The sequence below is a fragment of the Argiope bruennichi genome, chromosome 7 (assembly GCF_947563725.1).
Source record: "Argiope bruennichi chromosome 7, qqArgBrue1.1, whole genome shotgun sequence".
Classification (NCBI taxonomy): Eukaryota; Metazoa; Arthropoda; class Arachnida; order Araneae; family Araneidae; genus Argiope; species Argiope bruennichi.
In genome coordinates this window covers 24,130,458-24,155,458 of record NC_079157.1, presented here as the reverse complement: position 1 = coordinate 24,155,458, position 25,001 = coordinate 24,130,458, and the positions used below count along the sequence as shown (strand labels likewise).

Below are 25,001 nucleotides of genomic sequence, written 5' to 3'. Positions count from 1 at the left end.
TCTCCCCTTCCCCTATGTTCTGTCTGTGAGGTGTGTGAAAGAACCCCTCTATAAAAAGGGGTTGTGCAAGCGATTGTGTCAGCGTCATCTTCATATGAGCTAGAAGTCAGACTTCTGCCCTCGGGTGCTCAGAAGCCCCAGAAGCTACTGCACGAACTCGGCTTAAATCGTTGAGGGCTTGTTTATGACAAGTGCGTAAGTAACAACAACAATATGTATGTGTGTGTGTGCTTCTAGGGTAATAATAAATGTCTCAAATAAGATATATCATCTAATTAAGAAAATATATAAATTCACAGGTGGTGAGGTTACAACATGTACAACAACAGCGTTTATGTAATCATTAAAAAAATTTGGCCGAAGGAGTTTTTTATAGATTTCTACATTTTAAATCTCTCTGAGGGAGAATAAAGAATTATGCCTGTCTGTGAATACGATGACTTACAGAAAACAGTTTTATTGAACATATTTTTTATCAGTGCACTCAGAAAAAAATTAATTTGATTTTACTTTTACTTTTTAGTACATATTTTACATTTTATTATTATAAATATTTTTCTTAAATTATGAAACCAGTTTTTCCACCATATATATGTGTGTGTGTGTGTGTGTGTGTGTGTGTGTGTGTGTGTGTGTGTGTGTGTGTGTGTGTGTGTGTGTGTGTGTGCACTCATACACACCTGACCACAAAAGGGAGACACTTCCGCTGTATCTTATTACACATATTGATTTTATTTAAGAAAGATTCCGGTTGCAATAGCGTGTTCTTTAAAACAGAACCTTATTTATATTTTTCAAACGAAGTTGTTTTCAAACAAAATAACACCCAACCCGTAACCTACTCTTGTTCTTTCCCTTATCGACCAACCGTTGTAAATTCAGCTGCGAAAACTCCGATCAGAAAGCGCTGAAAAAATAAACAATCCGAACATCATCTGATCACGACTGGTTTCAGAAGCTGGTAAGCATCCAAACACTCTCGACAGCTGTTTGACAAGCGTGGCAGATTTAACGATTTAAGAATTGCAAAACGTGGTCAACGAACGATTTTACAATTTGCCTGTTAAAACTTGTGACAGAAAACCGATCCGTATTGAGGTTACAGACTGGGCACCTTTTCAAAGAATATGAAAAAAACAACAAAATTACTATTCGTTCTAAAATGAAAAGCGATTCTCAAGAGACTTGCTGTCAGAGATATTTAGATAAACACAATTAATTTTCTGACAGCCGATTGAAGGGGAAAGTTCAATAAAAGGTTAATTACTTGATTGGTATTTTTAGAACTCATTCTATTTAAGTTTTGAAAAAAAAAAACGTATGAATGAATGCATTTAGGAAAACTTGAATGAAAAATGATAATTAGGATGAAAAATCCAAAAACGAGATTTCTAAATATGAAATATTTCTTACATAATAAATTACGTCTGATGTAATTTTCAGTATTTGGTGCCAGGATAAAATGTTGAATATTTGAGTAATGTTCAAGTAATGTTGAGTATAAAATGTTTATGAGACCAAGCTTCGCTAGGCAGTTTTTCTTTTTTAATTGAAAATAAAATCCTATTTTATGGCTCTCTTAAAGTTATAAGCGAAATTTAACCTTGTCATTGCTCATAATCTATTTGAATAAGTCATAAAATGCAATCATTTGAAAAAATTTCTGAAATTATTCATATAATCAATTACCTGTTCATTAATTTAAGAATGTGTCATTACTAAAATAAAAATTATTTTGAGTATCTCGGAACAATTTCTAACTTCTTCAAAATTGTTTCTACTCTCTACAAATACAATATGTAAAAATTTCATCAAAAATTTGCAAATATTCCAAATTTGAATTAGATTCGTTTAAGTGTTAAATTCCTAGCAATTTTTTTAATGTTTGTATGAAAATACACATAACAATTAATAATTCGTCTTGAAATTGAAAAATATTATGTCGCAATTACCCAATGTATTATTATTTGATACACAAACACACACACAAATCTCTCTATTTGAAATTTGCATTGGACAGCAGCTTAATTTTTGCATATGTATTCATGTCGAATTCATGTAGAAAGAGATTATTCAAACTTTTGTGGAAACCTTTTCCTCTATCTGATAACATCCATTTCTTTGTGAGAATCTAAATTATCATTTGAATTTTTAAACATCGTTTATTCGAAAAGTTTATGAAAAATTATTATTATTTTTGGAACAATCAAACGAAAGGAAAAAATTATTAATCTTTTGCGGAAATAATATCTGTTTCTATTCCAAACTAAAAATATATAAGAAGTTTCTGAAATCCCTTGAGCAAATTCAAAATGTGACACTAATCTTTAAAATAAAATCTTTTCTATATTATTAATTCAGTTTTATTATTAAGCCTATCGTCAAACGTTATGTATTTACCTTTCCTGAAAATGTTGCCTAAAGAAATCTTTGCATGGCTGGGTGAATATTTTACAAGCTATCAGTTTCGAAATCTCCCTTATTTCCATTTTTTTTAAAAACCTAACTGCCGAATCTCTTTTTCATTCTAAAAATAATGAAGGAAGAGTACATTTTTTTTTCCTCCGAACTTATGAAGAATGCGTTATTTGCGAGAAAGTAGTCGTTACTTTCTTCCACGAAAGCCTTAGTTTCACAATAGACGAGGATCCGGCTCTGGCAACATAACTTTCGAGCATTCTTTTGTTCGTCGACGATTTAAAACAACTTTCCATCTCGACAACACGATGGACAGGTTGTTATACGGAATCTTCTTGCCTCTTAGGTACTTAGGGCTCCTTGTTTTTTCTCCAGCGTCTAATAACCTATATTACGAGGATACTGCTGGCCCATATCTGCTTTTTTTTCCTAAACTTTCATTGAGCTGATGGTATATTTCTGTCCACCAAGCATCCTTACCGGACTTCTCTTTAATAGCTCCAAGAGCAAGGTTTGTTCTAACGCCAGATGCTATCTGAAACGATGCATCACTGGTGTTTTCAAGTCTGATGGGTTTTATAACCTTTCTCGGCGTTTCTAAAAAAGTCGGTTGTTTCCCCTAATGCCTTGTTTATTGTTTTGATTTCATGTAGCCCAGAGAAAGAGTCTTTTCTTAAAGATCACGTCTTTCACATTTTGGATTTCACGTGGCGATACTTAGCATGTTTTTCATGAGAATTTTTCTTACGAATTAGTTTCTAGATTAGAAATTGGAATGTCATGGATTTGACTCCAAGTTTTCTATTTGATAGAAGATTTCTAGTATACTAATATTTGCCTCTTTATTATTACATATTTCCAAACGATAAGACTAAAAATGATAAACAAATGGCAATATCATGCTGTAAAGATATTATATTCCCCAAAAACACACACATTAAAGATGTATTAAAGCTTTGTTTGTTTGTTTTTACTTTGTCATACATGAAATATATATAAAAAAAATTGTTGTCGACATATCTTATGCTCTAGATGTTGGTGATCTCGCACGTTTAGACATTTCTAATAGACTTTTAGATTCCGAAAAACTTATTTTTGGATTTATGATTTTCTTTTACCTGTAACCACGATAAACCTAAAACTGAACAAAAAAGAAGTATGAAATTTAGCGCATAGTCTTTGTACCCAGAGCATAGATTTATACCGAATTTTGAAGAAATATATATAAATGGAAAAGCCAGTCAATCCTTGTCGTGCATCTTATCCAACTTTTAAATAGCTGTAAAGTGAATGAGTACAGAGACGTGAAACGGTATTATGCCCGTGTTCTATGAACATGGTGAAAACTGACACCAAAATTGCATAATTATTTTTAGTTTCAAGCCAACTTCATCAAATGATTGATTATCTGGTTACTTTTATATATATGAACAAGATTATTCAAAACACTGTCTCTACTACTAATAAAAGAGATTGTGTGTGTGTGTATTGGTGCTCTAGAGGTCAGATCGTTTAATTTACAACTACAAAATGTGGCACATTTATTCTATATATGGTAAAAAATGCATCTCGGAGCGATTTTTTTAAATTTTGATTAGAATTTTAATTAATTAAAAATTAAAGTTGAAATTCGGCGTTTTTCTACGTTGACTTCCAAAAATATTATTTCACAAAAATGAATTTTACACCGTTTCAAAATTTCAAAAATTGTCTTTTTAATGATACCGATTTTGTAGTCTTGCAAATTTTTGCTGAATTTGATTTAAAAATTTTATTTTCCTTATTTTTAATATAGAGTACGTTATCAACTTGAAATGCATTTAATTTTCGTTGTTTTATCCAATATATGGTTCATCGAAGTTGGCTAAACTAAGTAAATAAAAATTATTAATACGGCAGACGAACAGCTAGTTGCCAATAACGGATGATTATCGTGATAAAATTTTCGTACATATAACTGAATTTGGAGCGTTAGGCGACCAGCTGGTCCACCACCTGGAATATTAGTTATATTTAAATTTCAGTTAAAATGTTTAGATATTACTTCATATTTATTATTCTGTCAAATTGTCAAATATTAAAACCATGTTATTTAACAGTCTTGCATATGTTCTGTGCATTATACATGTGAACTTTTCTAATGGGGATCAGTTCCATGAAATTATATCTCTATTACGTCAGATTCATCTCTAAATTTATTTGGCGGTATCGTAACTTAACTTTTTTTTTATTTGCCCGGCAAACTACATAGATATTGAACAAGATCCTTCTTTGGATTTAAAAAATGCAAGAAAGTCACGTGATCAAATATTTGATGAAACAATGAAAACGATTTTTTTTTTCCATTCGCGTCAGTGAAAATATTATTGTGAAATATACATAAAAATATATTTAAAAGTTAATTAAATATAAATTAAAGAATTTTACAGTTACTAATCTGGCCTAATTGAAAAAAAATAAATTTTTGACTTTTAAACAGTGCAAAAATTATTTTTGTGCAGAAATATTTGCGAGAATCATAATGGAAAAACCTCAAAATATAGTTTATAGTTTAATTAATTAAAAATTTCAAAAAAGCAGTCCTTGGTGAACATTATCACCCTCCAAAGTATATCTAGGCCAAATTTGGATGCTCTAGGTCAAACAGTCTAGTCTGTAGAGCGCCAATACACACGCACGCATTTATCTTTATTATTAGTAAGGATGAAGTTGATGCTGAAACTAAATGGATTCTACTAATCATAAATTATTAAGATATGTAAAAAAATCAAACTCTCCTTTTGCAAAAATGTATTCTTCGACACGTTTTAATTCGCAATATCTACCGCATGAGGGCAATTTTTGACCTTTTCTTGTTTATGACCTTATTGTGTGCTGCTGTTAATTCCCTAAACCTCTTATTGAGCAACGTGATATGAAACAAAAGACACAGAAAATTAACCTCAAAACAAGGGGTGTAAACTCTATATGCATGTTAATGATGTTGTACGGTAATAGGCTTTCACTACTGGACAGACAATAACACAAAAATAATTCGTGAATTCTGCGGTCAATGCAGAATGCATCTGGAATTTCTTACTTTATGATATGAACAAAAAGAAACAAATTTTTGTGCTAAATAACTGTATGAAATACGAATAATATCTCGTTGTCCTAAAAGAAAATAACTATCTACTTTAACAAGTGTGAATTACCTGTGATTCACATCTATTTTCTAATTCGATGACTTTTTTTTCTACTACTATTATGCAAATTGCAAAGAAAAGGTAATCTAATTAGGTAGAAAATTTGAATCACAAACGTGAGTCGTGACAGTTTTAAAGATTTTAGAAATTATCAGCAATTAGATTTTGTTTCATTTTTTAATCGTCCAGGCTTTGCGAACCAGTACCATAATTTGTTACATAATTTTATAGAATTTTTATTTTAAACTTGTTTTATAGCAGGATAATGTTTATAGGCTGGAATGTTGTCTGTAAATTGCCTGAGGTCAAATCAAATATGTGATACGAAAATCGTTCAAAATATTCTTTGGGGTAGATCGTTTGCCTAAAACTATCAAATTCGGCATTTTTTTTTCTTAAAATTTTAATAAGTTTTTAATTAAAATCAAATGAAATGTTAAAGCTTTTCTTCAATAACTTGTAGCATATTTATAACACAAAAATCCTTTTCTCATCGCTTCCAAAATCAAAAATGAAGTTTTTTTGTAATGTCAATTTTAATTCCGAAAGATTTTTTTTCCTCTGATTTTGAAAACTTAAAAAAATTTAAAATATACTTCACAATAAAACTTTTTAAGGTTTTAATTACTGGACTTATTTTCACACGTCATAATTAATACATTTTTAATTAGCAATAATCACTATTAAATAATTTAGAACAGATTTTTAAATAAAATTTCGAATCAAATGTGAAGAGCTGTCATACTATATTGCTTCAGTCTAGAGATTCGAATTCTCTTCAAACTCTATGAAATTCTTCGAATATCTTGGTCAATACTGAGACCGTCTTCTATCTTATTTTATTTTTGGAACAATATCCCTGCGCACAATAAATTCAGAAAGGGAACAAAGCAGATGATTTGAAATTTGGTGTCTTCGCGGTTCAAAATTACGCGGTCAGTCCCAAATAGCCCTAGTGTTGCTTTAAAAGCGAGATGTTAATGTAACTAAACTAAACCTTCTTATTGCTAATTAAATCAACAAAACTCTTCCTTTCCTGATCTTACCCGTCCGTCAATCGCAGTCAAAACCAAAATTACTGGTACATTGCTTTCAATACATTGCGGTGAAAGCTTATAAGCCAGTTAACAGCTAAGCTACCCGAGCAATTGCTTTTGTATCATGGTCATGTTACTCGGCTGCTAACCACAAGATCCCAGGTTCTATCCTCGCGCATCTCAATCCGCCATATTGTTGACCTTGGACAGCTGTTGTGGCACCATCTACCCACAGCAACCCAAAGTCTACAGATTCACTTGACGCAGCAACACAGAAAGGCCGTAGCAACCCAAAGTCGTCAGACGACGCAGTAACAGCATTAGCAACCACACAAGCTCCTCATAATGCTTGGCGCTACTCAAATGGGTACATGCGCATTAGAATCAACAGCTAATAAATACATCACCACTCAACAGAAATATCGTTCGTCTCACCTCCGACTCACTGGAGGGAGAGTCTGTGGTGGAAGTTTATAAGCCAGTTAACAATTACGCTACACGAACAATTGCTTTTGTATAATGGTCATGTTACTCGGCTGCGAATCACAAGGTCCCAGGTTCTATCCTTGCTCATCCCAAACCGCCACAACCTCTTCTGAAGAAGGAAAATCCCATCATATTCGTATCAGCTAGCAGTCTAGTCGAAAGTGCAAGAACTGATTCTCATTGAAGGCTTAGTTCCGTTTTGATGGAGAAAAAAAGTAACCAGTATCAGATGAAAAAGTATCAGGCACAAGAATATTAGTTTTAGCTTGTAATTAATGCAGCAGAATCGGGTATCAAGGCAACACAGTAATCTAATAAATCGAATGGAAAAAACATAAAATGCATATTGGACTCTATATATTATCTGAAGAATCTAAATACAATATAAGTAGTACTGGTAAGACATACGAGAAAGTCAAAGGGAGAACCCTTCCTTTGTTTATATATTGCTTGGTACTTAAAGGAATATATTTTAAAGGTTTATATTTCTGACACCAGATACCAATTTTGTTTGTAACGTAAAGAGAGCATTAGTGCCAGTTTAATTTCAAAGGCCATTGCGAACTAGCTTGATTTTTCTAACATTTATTTATTTAAAAAGATAATAAAATGCTCTATAAATCTGCCTATTTTTTCGAGCTGGAACAAGAGTGTACCATATGTATTTCACACTAGATCTTATATTTAGGCGTGGTGCCTTATTTCTATTGTTTCCGTTTTCTTAAATGGAGTGATCCGGGGGACTGATATTAGAAACTAGATACCGTCTGCCACATTCTCGGCCTTCCGTAATCCGCATGTATCTTGATGGCCCATATTCGGCTGGCTTTGATTTGAAGGGTGTCGTCAGATAAACGACGAAAAGGCAGGGTTAATGTTCTTTTCTTCAACTTTTGGAGTATGAATAATTGTATGTGGTACAGGATTGGACGATGAAAATAAAATTGCCACTGTTGAAATTGTTGCTTTTAAACGGTTTGAAATGGAACTAAGCTTTGAAAATAATGACCAGCATGCAAATATTACCTGAAAACTCGTTTCAGCATTAATGATGTTTTATAGAACTTTCGATTTATTTTTTTGGTACTTTTATTTAAAGATTTCATTTATACTTTTATGAAATGTTATTATTATTTTATTTTCACAGTTTATAAGATGGATACTTTATTTTCGATTTTTTTTTTACTCACTGCTTGATGTTCAGAAATCTTAAAGTTTGTAAAATTGTGTGTTCTCGATAATGATAAAACATTTTCACATTTTCAGAATTTAATTGTCTTAATTGCTTGATTTTAGTTAAATTTTTATTCTATATAAGAAGCATTATCTGATAGTGATAATTTCAAGTCATATTGATTGCATAACAATGAATTATGTAATTTGTTAAAAAAATAATAACTGAAAAATATTTATGAATAAAATGAAAAAAATGTTGAAATGGAAAGTTTTAATAATTTTGTAAAAAATAATATTAAAAACTTTATTTCTACTAAAAAATGATGGCGGATATGTAAATTGCTGAAAATAATATGATAAGAAAATAAAATAATAATGAATTTCATATGAAAAAACAATTTCAAAATATCCATTTTAATTTTAAGATAATTCGATTTAAATTTAATTAAGGCTGTAACTTTCTCAATTCGTAAAGTTTTTGTTTTCATTTTTAGATTCTTAATAAAAAGATTATTCTGTAATTTTTAGATTATTAATTAAAGAATATTTTTTTATTTTAACTAGCTAATAAAGTTTTAGTATTTTATAAATAACCAACTGAAATACCTGACGTTATTCACAATTAAAATATTGTTCTAATTTTAACTTGGTGATATAATAAACTTTAAGTATATACACATAACAAATTAAGCCTTTAATAGTTATATTTTTAATTCTTCGCTATTATAACTTTTTGTAATACAAATAATAACACATTATAATTAAAAAATTCTCTTATCGTCTGCACATAATAATGTTTATATTGTTGTTGTTGACCGAAATTTACAAACTTTACTAAAAATATTTTAAAAACTCCATCAGAAGTTAATTTTTTCGATTAGATGTTAAGATTTTTTTTAAAATTATGCAAGATATAATTACACATTGCGTTTTGCAGTTGGGAAGTAAATGAATTAAAATATCTTAAATGGAAACTATAGAATTTCTATTCATTCAGAATGGCAGCACTAAAGGTAAAAAAAAAAATGAAATATTTTCTTTGAATAAAGTAAGATTTCTAATTAAAAAATTAACTACTTAATTAATTGTTACAAAATTTTCAGAAAAACTTTCTTATCCTTCAAAATATTGTAAGCAGAATTTGATCAGAATAAATTCAGTAGTAGAGATCCCTACAGGATACAATCTATTTTTATTTATATAGATTATTTCCTTCAAAAATATTATCTTTATTTTCTTTCGACAGATTTCACGTAAAACGGGAAAGTAGAGGAAACAAACAAAAAAGAAACCCTCTGTCATTGTGATAAAACCACGCTTCTCGTTTTGCATAAAGCCACTTTTAAATACTTTCTTCACGATCATGAAATGAATATATTAGGTGGCTTTTGACAAACACACCTGTTTATCCTTCTGCAGACGACATTTGTGCATTGGTATTCTTTCAGCTGTGCGTGCCGATTTTTTTAAATATAATTTTATAATTTTTGTTTCGCGGAAAAACACAGTGTTACTTGATACGTGACCACATGTGACGACAACAAAAAATCCCAACACAAAAAGAAAGAAAAGAAATGAGCGATAGGAAGAAAAATAAATAAATCTAGTTCCAAATTTCCGTCACTTTTTCCTCCTTAACTTTTTTTAATGTTGCCTAAAGAATAAAATCAAAAATAGGTGTTCACCGTGACCCAGTTCTGGTTAAAAATATGCAGAAGCCCCTGCTTCGTTAAGAGCTTTTAGAATTATGGCGAAGGAAGTTCCGGACAGAGATGATCTCCTATCGCGAACGTTGTTCTTTTTTCCTTTTTAATGGTTGTAAAACAAAAGATTCTTTTGTTGTTTCCGTAATATTTGGGAACAGGTCAAATTTGGTGGGAAGTCTGCATAAATTCATTAAAATAGATTGAGAATATTCCATCTGTTTTGAGATATGTGAGACATTTTTTTTTTTTTTTGGCGGGAAAATGCATATGTTCGTTAAGATAGATAAAGAATATCCATTTGTTTTGTGGATCGACTGGAACACTTTTTTTTTTATGTTGCAAAAATTTCTTAGCATTCATTTTTACACCAAAATTTAAGAACTGTTTCTTATTTAGTAGAAAGTTGTGAAGTCTACATAAGTTCATTCATTTTTTTTTTTAGATATTTGAGACACAGTTTTTGGCGGGAAAAATCATATGTTCTTTAAGATAAATAATGTTCCATTTGTTTTCAGAATCGAGTGGAATGGTTTAGTTTTGTTATAAAAACTTCTTAATGTTGATTTTTACATCAAAATTTAAGAATTGTTGTTTCTTATTTAGTAGAAAGTTGTGAAGTCTACATAAGGTCATTCAATTTTTTTTAGATATGTGAGACACAGTTTTTGGCGGGAAAATGCATATATTCTTTAACATAAAAAAATTTCTGTTTGTTTTCAGAATCGAGTGGAATGGTTTAGTTTTGTTGTGAAAACTTCTTAATGGGGAGTTTTACACCACAATTTAAGAATTGTTGTTTCTTATTTAGTAGAAAGTTGTGAAGTCAGCATAAGTTCATTCAATTTTTTTAGATATGTGAGACACAGTTTTTGGCGGGGGAAATGCATATGTTCTTTAAGATAAAGAATGTTCCATTTGCTTTCAGAATCGAGTGGAAGGGTTTAGTTTTGTTGTGAAAACTTCTTAATGTTGATTTTTACACCACAATTTAAGAATTGTTGTTTCTTATTTAGTACAAAGTTGGAAACTTATCATGGTTACGAAAACGAATAACAGTTTGCTAAATACATACAATAAGCAAAAGATATGCATATTAGTTGGAACAAATATATAATATATATATCTTGCAACAACTTAAAAAAAGACTTCTCATCATTTTTTCTTAACATAACATTTATTTACAATATCATATTAACACATTCAAGAACACAAAAAATAAATTATCGATGAATAGGCTAAAATTTTTTTAGACAAATGCATTCGGAGAATAGTTTTTAATATGAACAGACACAATAGTTAAGATTAAGTAATTTTTACCTGATGAAAAATTATCGTTTTCATAGTCAGGAGTTAAGAATAAAATGAGGTGACTAGATCGTGACAATTTGGAATGTCAAATATTCTCTTCAAATATTTCTCTTCTTCTCTGTGGAAGAAGGAAAGGGGGGTGGGCTCAGTCCAAATTCAAATCCGAAATAAATACTGTTGCCTCAAATTTGAGGATGTGTGTCATTTAACTGTTGTTCTAATGAAGACAAAACTTTTAATGACGATAAATAATAGTCGAAAAAAATTAGATATGAACTCTTATTACTCATAAAAATAAATAAGACAGATACAATCGACATGTGAAGAGAAATTTTTCTAAAATAATGTTTTTAAATGAATTTTAGTTCAGCTTCGTTTTTAAAATAAAATGTTGTTTTTTTGGGGGGGGTTTCTGAATTAAAAGAACTGATAGATTTAGGAAATTTTATTTAAGATAGGGGAACTCCGTAATTTATTTCACATACGAAAACAAAAATTCAGAAACCTAAACTGTCGCGATTAATCCTAGAAGGCGATTCGTATTTCAATCGTATTACAACAAATGTATAAGTCTACAGTAGAATAAAGAAAAAAGAACTCTCATATGTACAAACATTTTTACTTTTCATAATCAACCACTTCGATTTTGTTCACCACATATGCCATGCGTATAAGTTTATACATATTTTCGATATTATATAACAATGTATTGTTATAAAGCATAATAACTGGAAATAACTTTGAAGGTCATTGTGTTTGCTTACATTTGTAGATTTCAATGCCATTTTGAAATGCCAAATACAATAAAATAATAAGCTGCAAAATGACTTTCAATAATGCCTTAGTTAAATATATAATAAAATTCATTTAAACATGATAGATTGAACTCTGTTATACAATCTTCGGATTCGCTATTATTAACTGTAGAATGAAGTATAACGTTTTTTTTTTTTTGTGTGTGTGTGTGTATGTTGATTATTGTGCAATGCTAAACCAAGTGCTATCTTTGGCGAAACAGGCAATTTATATTAATTAATTTTGAAAAAAAACATAGAATATAAAATTATATATATTCATTTTTACTCACTCGTATATGAAGAATAGAGAAAATATAGTAATAGTTAAAAAATTCGGACGAGATTTTGACGAATCACCACGTTTTAAGCCTACCTGAGTCCGAAAATAACGTTTTGGGAAAATATCCGTCTCTCTGTATGTGACAAAGATAACTCTAAAATACTTGGAGCTAGATAGATAAAATTTGGTATAAGGTCTTTACACTAAATTTGCAGTTTTTTACCAAATTTTGAGTAAAAGCATTCAGATGAAATCCACCTATTCAAATATAAATTAACATGAAAATTTACCTAAGAGAAAATTTACCTAAGAGAAAAAACCTAAGAGAAATCACTCTTTTCCTCATTTTATAAGCGAAAGTAAACAAGAAAGTCAAAGTTCATTTTTTTAAACATAGATTCCGTTACGCTTTTTTTTTTAATTTTTTTTTTACTCTTTCCCCATTTTGTAAGCGACATTTTTATAAGCGATAGTAAACAAGATAGTCAAGGTTCCTTTTTTTAACATGAATTCTATTATTCTCTTTTTTTTTTTTTTTTTTTTTTTTTTGCCAATTTGTAGCGCAATAAACTTTAATGACGTTTTCTACATAGAAAAGTCAAGAAATTATGGCTTAACAATCATTAATCCGTATATTTTATCCCATTGTTACAATCATCAATTAAACGTCCAAAGTCTGTCAAAAGGAAATGAAATTATTTATTTTCTGATTACTTTTTTGTCAATACAACATTGTTTTGTTGTAGTTACAGATTATTTGGTTGTAATAAAATAATTTCCATTTTTTTTATCCGGAATTATTGATGAATTTGGTTCAAGAACAAGCATTTATGAATTAAACACGATTGTGTGATTGAAAACTAACTGCAAAATGGCATTTTGAGTGATAAGCTACTTTTGCAAAGTATTGAAGAAAAAAAAATTCATTACGTTTTTCCAAACCTAATTAATGCATTATTTAAATAATCTGTTGTACAGTTTGTGTAACAAATTTGGTATTAATTTAGTATTGCCTTGTATAATATACACTCTTAAACACAACTTTTGATATTGAGCGCCGGAAAACATAAAATGTTGATTGATTCCTAATTACATAATTACAGCCAATTAGCGCAGATTCTATACTATAATCTGCAGTTGTGACACAATTCCACATGTCTTTTTTTTATTACTTTCTCGTATACGTATACAAAGAGAAATTATTTTAATTAAAAAAAAAAATAGCTGGAGTTATTTTTTCTCGCATGCTCTATAATAAACTTGTCATGCCAGAAAATGCCTTACAATAGTAACGCAATATTAACTCTTGGCGAGAATATGGCATTTTTATTGAATCTCTCTTGCCATGCTTGGCGAGTTATTTGGCGATTAATCCCTGGCATACGTTAACAGTATCTAAAAATTGAATTTGTGGTTTAGATACGTTTTTCTCAAGCAATTGAAACAAAAATGTGACACAAAACTGCACTTGTAGTCACAATATCCCATACCAAATTCAATATATTTAAGTTCCTGCGTTTCTGAATTGTCGCGTTTGCAACTTTCTGAAAGTACAGACTGTCAACTCGTAGTTGGATTTGGCACAGAATTTCACAGGTGTCTAAAATAAAAATGCCTTGATTTAGACAAATGAAATTTTCTATGTATTATTTATACCAAACTTGAAGATTTCCATCAAGTTGCCTATTATTGTATGCTTCGTATATGAAGAATAGAAATCGAAAGCACTGTAATCGTCAAAGAATTCGAATTCGAGATTTCAGCAAATCTTCACGATTCAAACCTCCCTGAGATCACAAAACACATTTTTGGCATTATTTCTGTCTGTCAATAAGCACGATAACTCAAAAGCTAACTTTGAGCTAGATGGATGAAATTTGATACACGGACTTACGACTAAATTTTTAAGTTTTTGTCAAATTTTGAATGAAATCCATTCTTGGGAAGTCTGCCTATCCGACAGTATGATTACATAAAAATATGGAATGCAGATTTAGCATCTGAAGAGTAGTCATTAACTGACTCTCTGACCCGTCTGGAGGCCCAAGGATAAACTTGAATGATCGGACCGCAGCGACAGCAACATTGGCTGGAACTGTAGTTGAGGAGTGCTAAAGGCCATCACCGGTCACGGTACAACCCTTCCCTAAGGAAGTACGTCTCATCATCAATGGGATTAGCCAGACCTCTACCTTTCATGTACCCACAGGGGTACCGAGAACCTCCCACCATGCTGGAAGCTTCTCATCCTCAATTACGAGGTGCCTCACCCACCCCGTGGGATGCATCTGAAGAGTAGATCCAAATCGAATTTTGAATTCAAATCGTAATGGGGTAGTCTCTTTGTAATTTTCGTGTTCATGTAAATGCAGTTACTCGAAAATGCAGCGACAGATAAATGAAATTTAGTATGCCATTTTGTTAATAAAATTGTAGTTCTGCATCATATTTATTTTCATTCTATAGCAAAAAAAAAAGCGCCCAAAATGCATATTAGTTTTCCCTTATTATATACAATTTTCTTCATGCTGCTACGAAACTCACAATTCTTGTGTGCGAGATTGAAAATAAAAATCTGAGCACTCGTGACATTCACAGCCTTGCCTAAAATCTTTTATTTTATGTGGGAGGAATGACAAGGCTTTTATAGGAGAAATCATGTTTGTCTCTTTGGTTTTCTGTAGTGTTTTTTTCTACTTTCACAACCTATCTGCACATTTATTAACATATCAGTGTTTCCTACTATGGCACGTAATTCATGAGAAGGGCGGCGGTGGCCTGGTAGTAAGGTCTCGGCTTCGGAACCGGAGGGTTTCAAGTTCGAGACCCAATTCCACCGAAGAACCATCGTGTAAGCGGGTCAGGTGCATGTTAAACGCCCTGGCAAAACGACCTCCCACTGGGTTGGCATGCTGTAGAGAGTGGAGTGCCAGCTCAGGTGTCGTCCTCGTCATCTGACCGCGGTTCAAAACTATGAGGTCCGTCCCCTAGTATTGCTTTAAAACGGGACGTTAACATAACTAAACTAAGCTAATTCATGAAAAAAAATTATTTACCATTGCCAAAAAATTTATTAAATACTTTGTTCTGTCCTTTAATAACACTTACATAAAATAAGATAGATAAGGGACACGAACTATAAACCACACAAGAGATTATAAAATGAATGAAACGATTTTTTTTGAATAATTCAATTTTGATGAAATGCATTAAAATATATTTCTGTAGTACAATTTCTGCTTCAAAAAAATATCGAAATGCTGCAAAAATCCTTTAAAGACCACCAATTTTCAGAAACAGCTGTAATTGAAGGGCATTATATATTTAAAGAAGACAGAAAATTCATCATACGGTAATCACGCTCTAAAATACGTTCTCTTTGTTTAATCATCAAAATGTTGATCAAATCAGATAATTAATGTTTAGTAATGGCCACTTAGTTAACAAAGATATTACTGAACAATTTTTAGTATAAAAAATTCTCTTGTAATAAGACGACTCATGAGTTCTGCACCACCAAAAATTAACTTTCTCAGAAGGCCTTTTTGTCAAAATGCTCATTAAATATGTTAATTCAGTATGAATAAAGATTTCATGTTCTTAAAGATCAAAGCAACTAAAAAGAGGCATATAACACTCAGACCTAACGTAGGGTTAAGTAAGTTCGAATTTACGATATTCTCTGAATCTGTAAGTCTTGCAACCATTGTGCAGAAGTTAGACTCATTCGGAACTACACTTGGATTTTAGGCAGATTCCTATAGGAAAACAATCTATTGCAATGGTTCTCATGACAAGACTTTGGGAAAATTTCTGTAGATTTTCAATCAGTCATCCTCCCTAGAACCCAAAACCACCCTTCGTTCTAAAATTTATATATTTATATATTCGTATAACGCTTTGCGTGTGTTATCTTGTGAAAGGATAACATAGTAACTTTGTTTGGATTTTAAATAGTTCAGAATATGTTTTTAAAATCTCGGAAAAGAAATTTTCTGATAATGAAAAGCAAATCCAATTATCCAAATTAGTGCCACATCAAGGCGAACAACGTTTGTGTTTAAAGTTTTTCGATATCTTAGAAGTTAGGGGCTGAAAATTGATTTCCACGCCCTAATTTTGACTGTATCTAGAATCGAACATTTATCGTTCTAGATAGTAGCTCAGATGTAAGGAAGTCTATCTACATTTGCCTTCCAGCTTGCCAATAGGAAATTTATTTTTTCTAAAGATTTCCTCAAAAGCAGGTTTCTTTGTTAAAAATAATTCGTACGATAATTCCTGGTCGAAAAAATTAAACGAGAAAAAAACTTTTATTTCAAAAAATTGGAAATAACAAATCGCTTCAGCAAAAAGTACTTTAAACCATTCTTTTAAATTGCATCATCATTCGTTACGATGTAATAATTCTTAAGCAATAACATGTAATTAAAGGTCAGTTTTATCCAAATTACATGCTTACGGTTGTTGAAAGTAAAAATTGCCTTGTAACAATTACGATAAATTATATACTGTGTTTGTAAAAACAAAATGTACTTTTTCCGTTTCTCTAGGTAAGCAAAATTAAGAATCGTTTGCATTTAACTTTTAGGAACGAGAAAATATCAAAAATGTTTCCGAAACCGCAATCACACGCTCTTTTTTTTTTTTTTTTTTTTGAAATAACAAGAAAATGCCTCTACCCGGAAAATATATCATCCATTAAAAAAAATCTCTCATATCTTTGTTTTAGCGTGACAGTACATCATTTACGACTTAGATGCAGATTTCTTGTAATCATTAATATTTGGAAGCCACTCAAGCATGGCATGGCTCTCCAAGAAGCTGAAAATGAATATTGTATCCCTTCTTTGTCAGAGTGCAATATGAATTTTTTTTTAAACCTTCTCTGTGGTTTTTTTTTTTTTTTTTTTTTTTTTTTGTAGAAGAAGATTGTTTTCACCTTTTCCTAATAAATGCGGTTTTGCATCTCTTTGATTTACGAACAATTGAACCTTATATAATGGCTCGTACGTCTGACTTACTGTCTGTCGATTTTCACAAGTCACAATACATGATTAAACGATGTCTAAGTAAACTGTACAAGAGTTGGCAAAATAAAGAGGATTTTTTAAAAAAAATAGATAATATGTTGTCTGAAGGAACTAAAAAAAAATTACTTTACAATTTTCTATTTCTTCTTCAAGAGCGGCCAAGGTGAAAATTATTATCTTATATTACGTAGCTATATTTTAAAAATTCCTTTGAAATTCCATTTATGCTATTTATCCTTTACATTCAGTCCTTCTTTTCATTTTTTTATTTTATCGTATACGTAGTATAAAGTATAATAATCGTCACAAAATTCGAACTCGAGGTTTCAACAACTATCCACGTTTTAGACCCGAGTTCGAAAAACACATTTTCGGGAAATGTTCATCTGTCTGTCTTTTTGTGACAAAGATAACTCAATGTCGAGTTGAGCTAGACGGATGAAATTTGGTACATGGACTATACATCAAATTTGGACATTTCTATCAAATTTTGAATAAAATCTGCTTAGAGGAAGTCTATATGTCCTGCTGTTCGAATATACATTAATGCGATAATTTCAAAACGAAGAGAGCTAGATGGATAAGATTCGGTATATAGATTTAACATCTATAATGTAGACACCTGTCAAAGTTTGAGCCAAATCCAACTATGGGTTGATTGCTTGTCGGTTTGTATTTTAATAAACATGTAAGCGCAATGATTTAAACATATCAAATTTGGTAAGAGATTTTATGACTACAAATGAACTTTTGTGTCAAATATTTGTTTAAATCGGTGGAAAAAAAACGTGTCCAAAACATGAATTTGGTTTTTTTTTTAATACTATTATCACATAGCAGTGATTAATCGCCAAAAACTCGCCAAGTATGACAGGACAGTTTCAGTAAAAATTCTAAATTCAAGCCAAAAGTTATTATTTCGTAACTAATGTACGCCGATATCATGTAAGGCATTTTTCGGCACGACAGATTCATTAAAGAAAAAGTTCATTTAAGAATTCATGCAAGAAAATTTCGAAGAGACCTTTTCCCGTTGGTTTATACTTTTTTCATGCGAAATATATAATGAAAAAGTATTGCAACAAACAAAAAAATTCTATTTTGAGATTTGAATGAACACCCGTTTCACACTTCCTCGAGTGAAAATAAAAAAATAGCAGTTTTCAAAATATATTCCTCTATCTGCCTGTGAAGATGGTAATACAAAAAATGGAACGAAACAGACAAAATTTTGTATATGATTTTAATATTAAAAATTTTAATGTATGTCAAATGCTATACGAAATTCATTGAAAGGAAAGTTACATCTTTGTCCGCACGTGAATATGATAACTGTGATGATTTCACATTTATTTCAAAGTAAGAATTGTAAATCAAAATTTGAATCAAACATCGATCAGTTGATTATAGGTTCATCTGTGTTGTAATGGAAATGGGAACGCGATGATTCAAAAATAGAATTATTTAGACATGAGGATCTTGATATATAAATGTATCAGATAGAATATACGATTTTTGCAAAAAGTAAATGTCGAATTTCAGACTATATAACTTGATGGATAGATTGCATATTTGTTGGCCTTTTTTAAAGTGTTTATAAGCTTCTGATGAACAGCTTTCAAGAAAGCAACCTGTCCTCAAGGTATCTTAGAAAATTTGATCTCCCAGCACTAGAATTATGTGACGCCATATCATAGTAATAATTAGGAACTTTAGCCCCTATGATTCATCGAAAACGCCTTCCAAATAAAATAACTGAAGAACAAAAAGGAAAATACAGTCATCTATTCCCTGATTAACACCTTATATTCTTGTAAAAGATTATAAGGTGTAATCTTCCAAGAGAGGATTTTACAAGTTAGCTTCCGCAATATCTAATTGTTGCATAAGTAATTTTAACGACTGCATTAAAAATATAGAAAATTTTCATAAAATAGTTTTTGAATTGACGCACATGATTATAACATCATTTACAGTCGAGTTATAAGTCCTATTCATGTTTTTACTTGTAGCATATTTTAAATTATATTGAATAATTGTTTTAGCTTAAAATTCAAATAAAATCTGCAAAGTAAATTTTTGACGTCCTTGAGACAAGGCATGGCTAGACTACATTTTATTTTGTTCTCCTTATTAGCATAAGATATTGTACGTTATCTCTTCAATATTCAGAATGCCAAAAAACATCTTGAACATATCGTAAAAATATTTTTGGATATTCCCCTTATATTGGGTTATGACAGATTTCTACCTCAAGTGCTCCTAGGTCGTTTCGAGCAACAGAAAATGCCACATTTCCTAACATAAAAAATCCTGAAAAAAATGAATTTGTTGTGCCGCTCTAGACAAATTGGAACAAAAATAACGATGTTGTTTATCCCCCTTGGATTGAACACCAATTCAAACCAAGTCCATGAGATTGGAGAAAGAGAGGTGCAGTAGCTTCTGAGGGTAAGGACCCCTGATCACCCGAGGGCAGAAGTCTTAAAGAAGTTCGAAGAAGCATCAAATGAGGATGACACTCACTTGCACAGACCCTTTTTACAAGGGACTTTTTCACACACCTCACGGATAGAACACGGGGTAAAGAACAATCATACTCGAGCCCGGGACAACCAGATCACCGGAAAGACGCGCTACCTCTAGGCCACCCCTAGAATGAATTTTCGAACAAGAAATTATATTTCGAATATCTTTAAAATTGTGTTAATAGATTGAATTCAAACATAACTAATTCAGCATCTCAGCATTTCAAATAATTTCCTAATTTGCACAATCATGAATATTGGAAATCAGAATTGGTCTTTACAAATAAGTTAACTTCTTTCTTAAATCACTTTTTTCTATTTTGATTACGCCAACCTCTTTTTAAGATGTGAAGCACAAAGGATAATATACTGAAGACGACCTTCTAATTCAAAACTTTACCAAAACTTTCACCCACATCCCGTGACCCGCCAAGCATGAATATCACCAGATAACCACATTTATCTCGGACGGCTGACTCTTTTTTTTCCCACTCTTTGTTTTCGGAAGTCTTTTATGTTCCTGGCATTTTGTTTACCATGTCCGCCGGCACATTTTGTTTTCCATTCGGTAGCCACTTCATTGTAAAAAGAAGAGAATCGTTTCACTTTATTGCAATCCTGTCAAAGAACAGAATAATCTGTTTCCAAAAACTATGACTAAATGGCACGAGATTACATGAAGACCAGTACATGAAACGGAATTAAGATTGTTTTGATAATGTGTAAAACCACTGAGATGATTATTAATATTAAATGAATATTTTATTTACTTTATTAAAGATTTCTATCTTTCTGTAGCACTTTGCCAGACTAGTTTACGAAACAGAAATAAGATTATTTTTGGTACTGAGCAAAACCTTTGAGTTGCTTATTAATGTTAATGAATATTTTATTTACCTTATTAAAACATCTCTATCTATCTGTAGCACTTCGCCAAAACGGAAGAAAAGTGTTTGTGTGCTATTTCAGGCTTGCATCGCTAGTGTCACAAATTTCCTAAATAATTGTAAAGATATCTCCGTGATATTGTTTATTATTCAATATGTCAGGCAATATCACGAAAATGTTGTTCAGTATTTTATGCCAATAGGGATTAAGCAGTAGAAACTACGAATTCAATTTGATGATTGTTTTTAGTATAACTCAAAAATTTGATCCCAATTTTTTCATCAAATATTACGTATGTGCAATACCTCAGCAACATGAGACATGATTCATTTTTAAAACAGAAGGGACATGATCTTTGGACTATTTTAAATTTCTATCTTCCTTTAACAACCTAAAACATTTTTTTATTAATCTTCAATTAAAATTTTTCAGAATTTCATTGATTAAGTTACTGTGCGAGAATGTTAGTGTCAGCTCAAATTTTTGTATAGCCTATTAATTTCAGTTTTTGTTGCCATCTGAAAATGGTAATTTTGATTTAGAAATTCTTTTAATAATATTAAATAGTTTATTCCCTAAATATAATCATGATTATTTTTTATTTGACTCAAATTATTTTTATTCCTTGGCAGGTTGGAAGGAACTCTCCACGATGTTGAAGCTCCTTCTCAGCCACTGGCAAGCCCACAGGGAGCCTCTGCCCTTCGTGCTTACTGACGATCCACTCTACTGCAGTCATCTTACCAAATCTCCTTTTCCAGAAGTCTATTCAGTCAACAGAGTGAACCCCATCTTCGAGGATGATGAAATCGAGACCAAGAGTGAGATCTCCTCCATCCACTTAAAAAGATCTCTCAGCGAGGAACAACGAGAAAACGAGACTCGTGCCTCTGACGACACCGGCTATTCTTCCAGCACCCATTTCAAGAGTGTCACAACAGCAGACAGCCTCACCGACGATGTGGGGTCGCTGGAAGCTCGGCACATGAGCTCGGACTCAGATGAGTACTCGCAACCAGAAGAAGTCATCGTGTCAGTCGATGTCCATAGGGTGTCCTATCCTGAAGACGTCATAGTCTTGTCGTCCAATTCCTCAAATTGTAGCCACACCTTCAGTGCCAATTCTTACAGTAGCAACTTCGAAGAGAGTAGTGACATTTCGCAGGAGCCATATGATAGTTTGACTATGTCCAGTACTGCAGACGAAAGGCCAAAAATAGAAACAAAGAGGCCCAATTCATTGGTCAGAGAAAAACTGCAAAGACTGTTAGAGAAAGGTAATGACCAATCTTCAGAAGCATTCTTAGACTCCCTCGACGCAAAACCCAGTGTGGAACGCGAGATGGAGAAAACCAAAAGTGATCTGATGAAGTCCCTAACAAGAGTTCTCAACAACAAAGTGCCAAACAGAGACGAAAGACAAGAAACTGTTACTCGAACAGACAGCGCTCTGGACGACCAACATGTCAGATCCAAGTCCCTAGATCGCAAAAGTACTTCTAGTTCTACTTCGCCAAAGACTTTATACTTTTCCCAAAACTCTTCTCAGAGAAATAGTGGTGTAACAAGACAGGACGAATCGAGCAACTCTAGTTTAATTAGCTTTACGAAACCGAGGAAGCATCGCAGCAACAAGCATTCCTCAGAAAAGGAATCAAAGAGAAACAGTACTACAAGTAATCAAGAATCTTTTGACACTAAAAAATCCCATGAATCCCACAAATGTAAACTATGTGAGAATGCTCATAGGCCTTTAGCATTCCACCAGTTGTTACCTGGTCATTGGAGTTACGACAATGTATATCTTCCTCAAATGTCAGGCATGTGCTGTTCCTGTATGCACCACCACGTCAATTCGATGATTCCTTCCTCCGATGATGATGTTTTCTTCCCTATGTACTATCATCCGCCAGATGTGGCAAGAGCCAGGCATTCTTGGGCACCTTATACCAATTCACGTGTTTTGCCTGATAACCTTCCAAAGCGTAAGAGATCATCAGAAGACAAAAGCGCCTCTACAACCCAAAAAGACAACAGCAGGGAAACATCGAGCACAAGATACGGTTCTGATGGAAGTTCGAGAGAAACTGATAGCTCAGATTCGAACCAGCTGAAGAAGTCTCTGTCCGAGAGGCGATCGCTCAGAGAACCCAAAAAATGCAAGTGTGAACACTGCTTAGAGTCAGCGCTGGATAAAAACGGGGTGCATCCGTCCCAATTAGGAAGTCACACATGCCCCTGCCATTGCTTATCTCACAGACGAGTTAAATTTGCCTCTGACTCGGATGTTTCACAGCATAGGCATATGCATTCTGTTCCTTTTCGAATCGGAAAAGATGGAGAGAAACTGATAAATGGCGATCCAATTAATGCAGCATTCGTTATGAGCTTGCCTCATCTTAATGGGCATGCTTTAAGCAGTAACCAAGGGGTCAAAGAAAACGGCCTCAAATCCAAAATGGCATCTCCTATCATTCCCAGAGGATTAAAAGAACCAGTTAAAGTAAGTTTTTAATTTATCTTATTCGTTGATTTTCTTATTTTTCGTCTAATTTTTAAAAAAATATTTATATATGTTAACACAAGGCTGCTACTAAATACTATTACAAATATTGAGTCTTTCCATTTTACATATATAAAGTAGGGCACACACGAATATTATGATCATTACAAATGAAAATTTAACTTGAAATAATTTTATTCGAATGGACTGTCATTATTAGCAATTACAAAACCTTTTTCCGCTTGTGGAATGAATCATTTAAAAAATGCTTTAATTATTGATCTTTTCGGGTCCAACATTAAAATAATTCTCAACTTTACTTTACTTAAGTCGTCTGCGCAATGACAGAAAGTTGCCAATTGCAGAAATAGTGAGATAAATTTTTTCACCAAACGATTAAATTTAATTTTTATTTTCTGGAATATTAGAGCATATTAGTAGTATATTTAGTAATTACTCTGTAATAAATGCATAAACAAGAAAAATTGTCAATTATTAAACCAGAAACCCAACATGAATCTTCTAAACTGTATGTAGGAATTTATGATTTTTTGTATAATTTCTACTGCAAATATTCAAATTAATAAATCATTTTCTACGCTTTCATCAAAATTAACGATTTTGTTCGTAAGAAAGCTTTTTTTCTTTCAAATTTTAGGTAATTTTTAAATTATATATATATATATATATATATATATATATATGAAATCTTAGCTGCGATTTAAGAAAATATGCACTGGAATTCCGCCCATCCCTTTATACTTTTTAATTTCTAGGATTCTATTTTAGACTATATTTTAAATACACATTTTTTATATCTTCTTTTAAATTAGTGAATTGTAAATAGCTATTTATGTCTGCTTTATCTTTTTTTTCACGAGTTTTTTTTCCTATATCCAGCAATAAATTAAAAGCCTTTGGAAGTTTTAGAAATTTTATAGAAAAAAATTAAGAAACTTTTGGAAAATAACATGACTTTATTAGCACAAAATGCCGAACGATAATCTTATGATATCTTCCCACCGTTGATCGGCATTCAGAACATCGAACAATGTCGTGGGAATATTATACAATATCTTATGCTGATAGAGGTGGGTTATGTCCGCCATTTCTGAACAGTATGCGTTTTTCAACTGTTTCTTTAAAAAATTTAAAACTTCCAATGACAATTTAATAAATGAGATTTCAAATCGTAATTATTACTTCTATCACATAAACAATTGTATCTATATCTATTAGTTCTAAAAGTTAAAATGCTTAAAAAAATAAGATTGCAATATTTATAATCACACGAGATTTTGCCCTTATAACTTCAACGATAATCTAATGTAAAATTTCTATTACTTCAAAGATAAACTGGGTATAAAATTGTCAAATTCAGTTAATATAATTAAAAATCTTTTAAGAGTAAAATATTTTCAAACCGATAGAATTATCAATATTGCATTTTGTCTTCCTAATTAGCACAGAATTGTTATGATGTTTTCATAATATTGTCGACATTCGCAATGTCGAATGACATCAATAGATATTGTTACAAATCTGTAATTTTGCTACTCGGCCATGAATAGTGTCATCGTGAGAAAGACCGTTGTAAGATCTGTGCTGAGCAGCTGCCGCGTAAATGACCTGAGAGCTTGGCGACCATTTGGCGAC

The 25,001-nt window shown here is 31.7% G+C and overlaps 1 protein-coding gene across 4 annotated transcripts in view; it reads left to right on the top strand.

Annotated features, from left to right (window-relative positions):
- The window catches only part of LOC129975218 (uncharacterized), a 164,840-nt gene that overhangs the window by 136,377 nt on the left and 3,462 nt on the right, over nucleotides 1-25,001 (top strand). For all 4 annotated transcript variants that reach the window (XM_056088213.1, XM_056088214.1, XM_056088215.1 and 1 more), the window contains exon 2: nucleotides 21,475-23,345. In XM_056088213.1, the coding sequence (XP_055944188.1) occupies nucleotides 21,495-23,345 (1,851 nt within the window). In that variant the 5' untranslated portion in view covers nucleotides 21,475-21,494. The remainder of the gene's footprint in view (nucleotides 1-21,474; nucleotides 23,346-25,001) is intronic.